This window comes from Hippocampus comes, unplaced genomic scaffold (genome assembly GCF_001891065.2).
Source record: "Hippocampus comes isolate QL1 unplaced genomic scaffold, H_comes_QL1_v1.1 scaffold444, whole genome shotgun sequence".
NCBI lineage: Eukaryota > Metazoa > Chordata > Actinopteri > Syngnathiformes > Syngnathidae > Hippocampus > Hippocampus comes.
The window spans coordinates 314,844-325,648 of NW_017805078.1; the positions used below are offsets into that span (position 1 = coordinate 314,844).

A 10,805-nucleotide genomic window follows, 5' to 3' on the forward strand; every position below is an offset into this window, starting at 1 on the left:
GCAAATGATATGAAAGCGCCAATCAATGCTTCTTGAGACCAAAACAAAGGAAAGAGATGAGATTTTGGTGATTCATAGCACAGTATGGTATCATGTTAATGGTCCGGCCCAGTTGACATCTACCGACTCCGTATGTGGCCCACAATGTGAAATGAGTTTGACACCCCTGGTTTATTGCAAGGGAAAACACGACACCGCTCCATGAATGTTGAACTTTGCGTCCGCACGTTCGTGAAAGATGACGGTGGGACTCGGTCATCTATTTTTTTTGACTTGAAAAAGCTCCTTTGTGGCGTTAGCTGCCCGGTATCGATGCAATGTTCTCGCCACCACACCGCTTGCGCACGTCACCTCGCGCCGTCGCGCAACCCACACAGCCACTCGCACTGGACCGAGATCTGACACGCGTCACTACAACGGCCTTCCTTCTGTTTCCCTATGGGTTGTTTTTTTTCTTTTTGCTCCCCTTTGATTCCCCCCCCCCCGCCCTAGGTCTTCAAAGAGGTGCAGAAGCAGAAAGCCGAGCAGAAGCTGAAACTGCAACCGCACCAAAGCGCCGAGGCGGCCCAGGCGCCAACTGCCAGTCGGTAGATGCCGGACGGAGCTCATGCCGGTCAACGGCAACATTTTTTTCTTTTTTTTTCTTCCGGGACACCTGTGTGTGTCCAGCCTACGGCCCCGGGGGCCATTTGCGGCCCACTCTCCATCTTTTGGGGGCAGCCCATCACGTGGATGCTTAAAGCCACACTTGAATAAATGGCCGACAATTTTGCAGGCTCTCACCGCATGGCGGAATCGTGAGGGTGTGTCGGCACTTAAATGTCCATCCATTTTCTACTCGGCTCATTAACTCGGCAACACAATAAAACGAGTCATCGGCATGAAATCTTCGAGTGCTGACTTGTCTTTGGTAACTTTACACCCCATTCCAGAGGAAAAAAGGCATCTTTTTGCCTCCCGACGTCATGGGCTCAGTCGTAGCCGTTAGCAGCACTTCATATCATACGCTACGCAACGAGGTTCCCGTTTGCTCGAAAGTGGCCGCGGATCTTCAACCGACCTCGCTGATTAAATCGCGAGGAATTCAGCGCGTGGTGGCCTGCCTGCACCAGCTGTTTCATTTCGCGTGCAGGTGGTTCAAAGGTGCCATCAGATGCCGCCTGTGCGGATGTGCAAGAAAAGCAAACCAGCAAAAAAAAAAAAAAGTTTGGTTTTTGACAATCACCGCAGAGATCTCGTCATCCTTCTCAGCCGTTTTCATTTCAGCAATAAGTGTGTCTTTCACCAAACTTCCTGTGTGGCGTCAAAAACTCTGCAGTTTGATCAGGACCGGTTGCAGACGCCCGCCCGCCCGTCTTCTGGTAAGTCGCATGGCGTTTTGAACGCCATCCCAACATATGAAAGGATTGAATGAGAATGCAGCTCATCGATGTCGTAAATTCGCTGTCGAATGTACTTAAAGTTTCTTCGAAAAAATTTCAGTTATTGATACATAAATATCCATACTGTATATCTATGGTTTTATATTTGTTTTTTTAAAATCATAAAATGTCAAAAGCATACACTTATACATACGTATTTTTTTTTTGTCGTATATTACAATGCTAAATGTATTACAAAGGATGTTGATGTAAAACGAAAATAGTCCGAAATATATACAGCTGTTATTTACTATATATATATATATATATATATATATATATATATATATATATATATATATATATATATATGTCTATTAGTTGACTTTTTTTTATTAGAATGCTTGTTTTTATTTGCCGTTTCGTTGATTTTAAAATATTTTCTGGAGGTACTTTATTTAGAGATATTCTGTATTGTGACTTAATTGTCATGTTAGTCATCGAAATGTATGTACCGGTAAACAAAAATAAAAAAAAAAAGTACGTTGAAAAATGTTTGATATAAACAGAAGGGGGTATTGAAATTATATTTATGGGATGATCATTGTAGTATTTTGAATCATTTCACCAAAAATATATCAAGAGTGATGCAATAGGAAATACGACACGGTTTTCTGTCATGATTTAAAGAAAACAAAACAACAAATGTCATGTCTCCTCAAGGTATCCGAACCCGCGGCCCACATGTCCAACCCAACGGTAACCACCCAGCCCGGCACCGGCGGCTACGGCACCAACGTCCACACGGGACAGTGGAGCACGGGCCTCTGCTCCTGCTGCAACGATTTGTCGATTTGTGAGTGGAACGATTTGTACGATTCTCATGTTGGGACGATCGGGTCCCCGATCAAGAGCACAATACGTCGGTCCCCCCTCCCTCACCAGGTGCTGCCGGCTGCCTCTGCCCGTCCATCCTGGCCTGCTACACGGCCGACAAATACGGCGAACACTGCTGCTTGGGCCTCGTGCCCGGCGGCTTGACGGCTTTGAGGACCCACATGAGGCTCACGTATGGCATCGAGGTATGTGGAAGTGAAGAAGAAGAAGGAAGAAACGCCTTTGATTTCACTCGCGCGTTGCACCAGAAAGGAAATGTGGCTCAACGGGGGCGCAACTGAGGAAGTCCATTTCATCTTTTCACAGGGGACTATTTGCAATGACGCGCTCATGTCGTTTTTCTGCGGCACCTGTGAGTTGTGCAGAATGGCCAGAGAGATACGCATCCGCAGTGGAGAAACTTCAGCGTAATAGCAACAGCGCACGTCAAAGGAATGGCGGTCATCTGGGGGGCAAAATGCATGGTGTGTTTTGATTATTTCCAAAAATGAGCAATTTCATAATTTGCTCTTGTTTTATTGACCAATTGCTTTTAAAGAAGAGCAAGATTGACAGTTTTTTTTTTTCCATACATTGTTTTTGGTGCCAAAAAAAGGACCAACATTTTATGGGACAACATATTCAAAAACAGAACTAAATACCTCTAAAAATGCTTACGTTAAGATTTAAATATACACATTGCATACATGATTAGAAAAAATAAATATGAATTAAATACAGTCATTACAAATATACTTATTATGCAGAATATGAATTGTAACTTTAGGTATTAAGTTTGTCATAAAAGAATTGTGTTCAATACTTTTCTAGTAATGCAATAGAGAAGTTTACATCACATTTGTTAAACACCCAATGAACAAACAATGCATGGCTTACGATCATTTGTTTCCATGACATTTTCACATTAATTACAATAATTTTGTTCCACACAAATTTTAGGCTGCAGGAAAAAAAAAAAATCCCCCCCAAACAATTCCGGAAGTTCATAGCACACGAATAATTCCACCTTGCTTCATTATTGAATGTTGATATATTTGTAGCAGATTCAAAATAATTCCACCTTGCTTCATTATTGAATGTTGATATATTTGTAGAAGATTCAAAATAAAAGAAAACTGGATCAGGTCCTAATACGTGTTGTTTTAATCCTTCGTTCTCGTCCTCTTCGGCGCTGTCGCGCAACTTCCTGTTTTATGACGTCCATCGCTCTGATTGGCTACTTTTTCCACCTGTTTGATGACGTCCCTCGCTCTGATTGGCTACTTTCTCATTGTAGCAACGGATCTCCTCGGTCGGTCGTCGTGAGCTCGCCACAATCCGGAGCTTTCTGTTTTTGTTGGCCAGTTCCGGATTTTGACACGTTCCAACATGTCGTCGAGGACTCTCCCGTTGCTCTTCATCAATCTCGGTGGAGAAATGCTTTATATTCTGGACCAGCGGCTACGAGCTCAAAACATCCCCGCCGACAAAGCAAAGAAAGGTGCCGATGAGCTTTGTGGCTACGCTACAAACAAACGACCGCCGAAAGATCGAAACGCGACACGAGTCACTTGTTCTTATTTGAGCTGCCGGCGCTTTAATTGAGACGCGGAGGCCGCTGTTGGCGGAAAAATCGGAATTTTAAGTCCCGGTGCGCTAGAAACGGGGCTTGTGGCAACTTTCCGGGATTTTGTCCACCCTAGTCGCGATGTGACGTAGGCTCGATGCCGATGGTCGTCAGTCATCTCGCGATATCTCCCTGAAACCTCTCTTTTGCCTTCATTCCCCCGCCCAGTCATGAATGACATCATCACCACCATGTTTAACAAGAAGTTCCTGGAGGAGCTTTTTAAGCCGCAGGAGCTTTATTCCAAGAAGGCGCTGCGCACCGTTTTCGACCGGCTGGCCCACGCTTCCATCATGAGGCTCAACCAAGCGAGCATGGACAAGGTGCGCCGTGTTATACGTCGCGTGAATTTTTGTGTGTGTGTTTTGTTTTTTGTTTTTTTTTTTAACATGACAAAATGCAAACAAAAATGATGAAAGGAAAATAAAAGTGAAAGTAAGTCATCCAAACATCATCACAGTTATATGTTCAAAGGAGTAGGAAGAAGTATACAACTTATCGAGTCCTACCCCTTGTTGTGCAATCATGTATATTGATCATTTCCAATACCAAAGAAAAGGAAGAAATCTAAATTTCAGCAAATACTTTTACCCTTTTGTGTCCTAAACTTATCTTATTGATACACCTTTCGGTTTGTATATATGTATCATTGTTCTTTCTACTTTTTATATCAAATGACTCATATTGATTATATATACTGCATTTCTTGAATACATTCAATAAGTTGTTCAAACCTTGTACTAAATGCGTACTGTGGCTCAGATCTGGATGCTTTCCTATTTTTTTCCAGCTCTACGACTTGATGACCGTCGAAATTTCATCAAATACTTTTACCCTTTTGTGTCCTAAACTTATCTTATTGATACACCTTTCGGTTTGTATATATGTATAATTGTTCTTTCTACTTTTTATATCAAATGACTCATATTCATGATATATATATACTGCATTTCTTGAATACATTCAATAAGTTGTTCAGATCTGGATGGTTTCCTATTTTTTTCCAGCTCTACGACTTGATGACCATGGCCTTCAAGTACCAAGTTCTCCTCTGTCCTCGACCCCGGGACCTGCTCCTGGTTTCCTTCAACCACATGGACGCCATCAAGGAATTTGTCAAGGACACGGCTTGTATTTTGGCTCAGGTGGACGAGACGTATCGGCAGCTCATCGAGGTGCGCCGACGCCTTTGCGTGGCGGCAATTCGGATTGGGGATCCGATGGAAGCTTGATCTCGTTTCTTCCTTTCAGATGTACGCGCCGTTAGCCAGCGGCGAATTCCAGCTGATTCGGCAAACTCTTCTGATCTTCTTTCAGGACATGCACATCAGGGTAAGTGTCGGAAGAACGATTTTGCCTACCTAGCGTTGACCATACAGCCGATAATTCTCCTCGCTTTGTGCTCTCTCTTGCGCGCCAGGTGTCCATTTTCCTCAAAGACAAAGTGCAGAACTCCAACGGTCGATTGCTATCCCAGGATGTATAGCTGCACCGGCGAAGAGACGAGCAGGCTGCAGTTCAATAATGGCGGAAATTACACCGCTGCACTCTGCGAAGGATCCTTTGAGCTTTTCGGCGACAGGGTCACCAAACTGGGCACAAACATGTAAGACTTTTCAACACACACACACACCCAAAACAGAAAACATGATACAGGGGTACCTTGTGTCATGGCTGTCTGATCAGCGACGGACCTTTCCTCACAGGTACAGCGTTTGCCGTCCGGTGGAAACTCACATGTCGGGAACCTCCAAGCGCTCTGCTCAGCACACCAAGGTAAAAAAAAAAAAAATCCGCACACACTCCAAGCTTGTTGTTCTTGTTAACAAAATCACTCAAACCAAAGTGGGAAACATTTTCATTAGCGGAATATTATCAAACGGAAAATGCGTTGAAAGAAAAAGGTTAAAATAACATTTATAAAGCCATTCTATCATTTTCGTGAAAACGTCCTTGGTTTTTTTTTTTTGTCTTTTGTTAATTCACATCATACATGAGCTTTTTGGCCGTTTTGATTTCAAATACTGCCGTAGCTCCAAAAAAAAAAAAAAAAAAAAAAAAAAAAAGAAAGCTCAGTCGTTTGAGAGCTGCAGCAAAAAGAAAAAAAAACTAAAGCTAACACCCAAACAAAAACCAAAAGGAGGCATTTTCAAATATAAAATAAACCAGCGTTCTCGAAAAAAACGATCTCAAATAAACTGAATTTAAAAAAAAAAAAAAAAACAAGTCATCATGAAATAAAGTACAAAATCCCAACGTATGGACATCCCTCGCACACCCGCACAAAGTGTGAACAGTTGCAATTGTGGACAGGTCAACCTGGTTCCCAACCCTCTGGCCAAAGAAGAGCTCAACCTCTTAGCCAAACTCATGCGAGGCTTGGAAGTCCCGAAGGCCGGCAATGCGGACAGCGGCTTCCGGGTGAACCTGTTCGCCACCGACGAGGAAGAAGAGTGGGTGGTACCTTGCCCCCCCCCCCCGAAGCTCATTTCTTGTATTCAAAACATACCATGTTTTGTTTTTGTTGTTGTCGCCACAGAGAGGCGTTACTGTCCAGACCGGACGAACTGTCATACGGATTCATAAACATCCAAGCTACAAAGGTACCGCTTGTCCCACATCCGTCACTCACCTCGCTTGTCCCACATCCGTCACTCACCTCGCCTTTTTCGATCCAAATGCACTCACTCCCCAAGTCTTAAGACCCGACAGTTAAACGTGAGGATGGCGACCTCCAGTGGACAAAAAAACCGAACCCAAACATTTGATCGTAGTTCTTCACGCGTTTTCTCTTGCTAGCTATTTTCGTCGATTTTGACTCAAGGCCAACAGAAAATGGGTGAAAAACACCAAAACATTTTCTTCACGTTATTTGAAATGTTGGCTGAAAATGAGTGAAGCGGTTCTTCTGGGCAACTCTTTACCCCAACAGGACCAAACCGCCAACGCCGAGCTGGCCAAGATCATGGGGGAATTCAGCGAGTCTCGGGAGTCGCCCGATCTGTCCACGAATGCCAGCAGCAAAGGGGACGACCTCCTGGCCATGATGGACGGCCTGTGACGCCATCGGACCCCCTACATTGTCCGCACCAGCTAAACCGACGCTGCGACACGTGCGCAGAAAACCTCCGGGTGCTTTTTCCTCCCGATGTTTGGGATTTTGTGTCCTTTTGGGGTGGGTACGTTCCGGAAAATGACCCGCGGCCATTTTACATTCACAGCCAAACAAGTGCTCTTTTCGAAAACCCGATTGTAATCCGGGTTCCATGCCGCGATGGCCTCATTCGTTGCCGGCCGGCCCCAGTTTCAATGGATCGTTGACGTGTGTCAGTTGTCCGTGGCGGTGAACGAGTACGGAGTAAACTCGGTCGTTTTTACACGACGATGATGATGTGGAAGGATTATGGAGCGGAAGTCGACAAATGACGGGGAGAATTTGTCGGTGGTTAATTGCATTGTCAAAAGGTGTATTGAATAGTTTTTATTGATCGGATTTATGTACTGTGTTTTGTGATGTGTATCTTTTTGCAATGTAGCTGTTCCAAAACGAATACAAATAAATTTACATTGTGCAAATGTACTTTGCGCTTATTTATTTATTTATTTATTTTTCCTCTCCCGTTTTTGCTCGTTAGGGTTAAGCGGTTGGTAGCTCCAGCTTGGGGTTTTGTCTTGGTTGAATATCTCGTGTCTGATTAGTTCCGGTTTTGGGATTGGGGTTAGTTCTGATTTGGGGTTGCTGTGAGTTGTGCTTTGGCATTAGCCCTAGTTTTGGGCGAGTTAAGTCTGGGTCCGTTCATTTGGTTTGGGATGAGGGGGGGGCTCGGACCGGCTTCGTTTCAGGGAGGGAGACTTATGGTGTAGGTCTGGGGGGGGGGGGGGGGTTTTTTTTGCGGGGTCCACTTTGCTCGGCGTTAGCGGGTTGGGGTAGGCCACCAACGATTGAAGGAAAACGAGTCCGGATTGGATCATGGACATCAACTCTTCATTGTTTTGTTCGTTTGTTTTTTTTTGTCTATTGTGGCATCGGGCTGTACCTCCAAAACAGTCAGGTGTCGAGAGACAACAACAACGGCTTGTTTGTTCGACCATTAAGATTGTATTCATAGGAGATATTGGTCAATAATTTGTAAAAGTAACGCCCACATGTGTGGGTGGACTAACCAATAGTATAGATTTTTGAAAAAAAAAAAATATGACATTTAACAAATTGTGATTTATGAGGTTTTGGTGTGATGCCAGTAAAATACAAAATATAAGATTAATTGCTGCTATTATCAGAACGTATGTATTCTGAACTTTTTTTTTAAATACACTTTTGTAATATATTGATTGTCCAAAATTACAATGTATGAATAATATTACAAACTAAACATATATATATATATATATATATATATATATATATGTGCGTGTGTGTGTGTGTGTGTGTGAGAAACAGACCACACGAACCGTTTTTAATCCTTTTACACGATGACGTAATCCCATCCTGTTCCATTACGTAAATTGAAAAAAATGTCATCATCATCGGCGATCTGCCAGACCATGATTGGCCGAGCCCGGCCGTCAATCTTGTCAAAAGCCTGTGCGTCACTTCCGTTGTCAGGTGGCGCTGTCGCTGTGGAAAGATGCGATCGGCGGCGAGCTAGCTAGCAGGCTTTTCTTTCCCTTAATCGCTTGCTCCTTCGGAGGCTTCGAGCGGCCAACCGAACCGCGGCGCTCCGTCCGGAGCCGTCGACAAGCAGAGACGTCGCCTCCCCTCCACCCCCCCCCCGCGAGAAATGTCGACGTTGTGAGGGCGGAGGACGACGCCAAGACTTTTTTTTTTTTCTTCGGCGGTTTCGGCTCGAGGTGAGCTAGCGAGTTAGCTTCGTGCTTAGCCAGCTGTAACCGTTTCCTATTTTGTTTAAATGGCCTCTTCCCCCCCCCTTCAGCTTGATGCTTGTCGGTCATAACCTTTTTGCCAACGCCGACAAATGGAGTCGACGTGCTTAATTGAACCATCGTTTCACGCCGACTAAGTAGTTTGCAGGGGAAAAACTTGCTGCTTGCAAGCGTGTCCTCTTTGTGTGTGTTTGCCTGCCCGTTGTCGGAGGATCCAAGCCGCCAAAGCCGATTGTTAACTTTCAGTCAAATAGAAAGTTCACCTCTTTGTAAAATGGAAAGATTTCTCCGTAACTCGAACCGACACCGGTGGCGGTGTAAGGGAGGATTTTTTTTGCCGCAGAGTTAAACAAACTCGCTTTCGAAATGTTCGTGGGACACTTGATTAGGAACGGCTACATTGTCATCTTCAATCCATCAATCACAACAGCTCACTTCGACATACCATCGTTATCCTTTTTATTTCCGGTCACGATGCAAATTAAAAGCAAAACGCATCCCTCCAAGTAATTGCTTAGGTACGAAGAAGAAAAAAAAAAACACTCCGTACTATATAACTCATCAATTAAAAAAAAAAAAACAAAAGTGCACCGTGAGGGTTCAAGCCACGAAAGTATACATGAGGAACGTGCTACTTAACATATAATTGGAGAAATCTTTCGACGACAACATTTAGCCACACGCAGACAATCAGAAATGCTCCCTTCGTGATGTTTGTCGGTGGAACAAATGTTCCAAGTGGACATCTCGTTGGCTGCATTGTGAACATTTTTAGGCGGAGGATCCATCCATCCTTTTTCTATCCCGCTGATCCCGACTTGGGTCGCCGGTGAGCCGGCGCTCGTCCGTGAAACGAGCTTTGTATGCCGCAAGAGGAGCTATAAGTTTAGCCTGAGCTGTTCGTGGAAGAGTGTCCATCAGCTGCCAGGCCTCTCCTTTTTTGCGTATGTCATGTAAGATTAACTTGAAACTATCGTCAAATGTTGTCGTTTGTGGTTCCAGTCAAGTCCTGAAGTATTAGGACACGGGCAGTTCTTATCTTTTTTTGGCATTACCGCAACAAGATTTGCAATGAAATGAGCCCAGATGTGCCCGAGCCCGCGTTTCACTTGCTGAAGGGAAAACGCTCCAAGAACAAAGCAGGAACTGAAGACGTTTGCAGGGGGAGGACAGGCAGAGCGCGACCAGGGGGATGAATAGCAGCGTCCGGTGACGTCTGTTCCTTCCAGACTAGCAGCTGTAATTGACTCCGAAGCATTTGCAGCCGAGCACGAAAGAGTGGAAGTTTGATTTGTGGTTGTTCGTCAGCAGGGTTCCCACGGGTCCTTAAAAGTTCATAAAAACCCATCAAAAAAAAAGAAGTTGTAAAATGATGTTCTTAATTGTCCTTAATTTTCAGGGAAATCTTCTAAAATCAATCATAATCCTGAAAAATGTATTTTTATTCCAAAAAAAAATTGAAGTTTTATATTTTCGAAATTTAAATTTTTTTGTGTACTTTATTTGAGAATGGAAATTTTTTTGTGTACTTTTATTTGAGAATGTATTCAAGTTTTTTTTTTTTTTTTATTTTCCTACCTGGAATACAGGTAGGGAAATGAAAATTTGACACCCTTCCTTTGGCAGCAGTGATTTGAACACCATCTCAGTGATATGTGGCATTCTGTTCAGCCCGCATATTGCTGAGCGGGCATTAAATCCACTGTGAATCCCCCTGCTGAATGGAGAAAAAGTCCTTAAAAATGGCGAAATTAGCCCTCAAAAGTCCTTAAAAAGGTCCATCAATAAAAAACAAGTGGAAGAGTGGGAACCATGGTCAGTCCCCTTAACTTTCGGTCCCTTCAAAAGTGGTGGGAGGCGTCCAAGCAAACGATAGCTAGCCGCAAATTAAAGCGGAAACGTCCGCACTTGAAGCGCACCTGCTTCGTTTGGTCTCAAACTCTCCATGTCACAATATATTATTCACGATTTTTGTTTTTGCTAGAATTGATGTCGTGCAGGAGATAGACGGGGGGGGGGGGGATTTGGGGGGCTTTGTTTTCGGTTCGCCATCTGCG

At 44.0% G+C, this 10,805-nt stretch overlaps 4 protein-coding genes across 4 annotated transcripts in view; all 4 read left to right on the top strand.

Annotated features, from left to right (window-relative positions):
- The window catches only part of mrps15 (mitochondrial ribosomal protein S15), a 4,037-nt gene extending 3,155 nt beyond the window's left edge, over positions 1-882 (top strand). Inside the window, exon 10 of the mRNA XM_019865315.1 lies at positions 493-882. Coding sequence (XP_019720874.1) covers positions 493-591 — 99 coding nt within the window. The 3' untranslated portion in view covers positions 592-882. The remainder of the gene's footprint in view (positions 1-492) is intronic.
- Positions 883-1,250: 368 nt separating this feature from the next.
- LOC109513116 (cornifelin homolog) lies at positions 1,251-2,704 on the top strand. The gene is made up of 4 exons (XM_019865336.1): positions 1,251-1,361; positions 2,085-2,217; positions 2,307-2,443; positions 2,565-2,704. The coding sequence occupies exons 2-4, from the start codon at positions 2,106-2,108 to the stop codon at positions 2,667-2,669; spliced, it is 354 nt and encodes a 117-aa protein (XP_019720895.1). The 5' UTR covers positions 1,251-1,361; positions 2,085-2,105; the 3' UTR covers positions 2,670-2,704.
- Positions 2,705-3,510: 806 nt separating this feature from the next.
- On the top strand, positions 3,511-7,443 carry oscp1b (organic solute carrier partner 1b). The gene is given in 10 exon segments (XM_019865335.1): positions 3,511-3,738; positions 4,033-4,187; positions 4,872-5,039; positions 5,116-5,196; positions 5,285-5,337; positions 5,339-5,470; positions 5,571-5,640; positions 6,178-6,317; positions 6,404-6,467; positions 6,797-7,443. Coding segments are annotated over 10 exon segments (1,104 nt in total). The 5' UTR covers positions 3,511-3,626; the 3' UTR covers positions 6,926-7,443.
- Positions 7,444-8,687: 1,244 nt separating this feature from the next.
- stk40 (serine/threonine kinase 40) overlaps positions 8,688-10,805 on the top strand; it is a 12,237-nt gene continuing 10,119 nt past the window's right edge. Inside the window, exon 1 of the mRNA XM_019865337.1 lies at positions 8,688-8,715. The gene's annotated coding sequence lies outside the window, so the exon portion shown is untranslated. The remainder of the gene's footprint in view (positions 8,716-10,805) is intronic.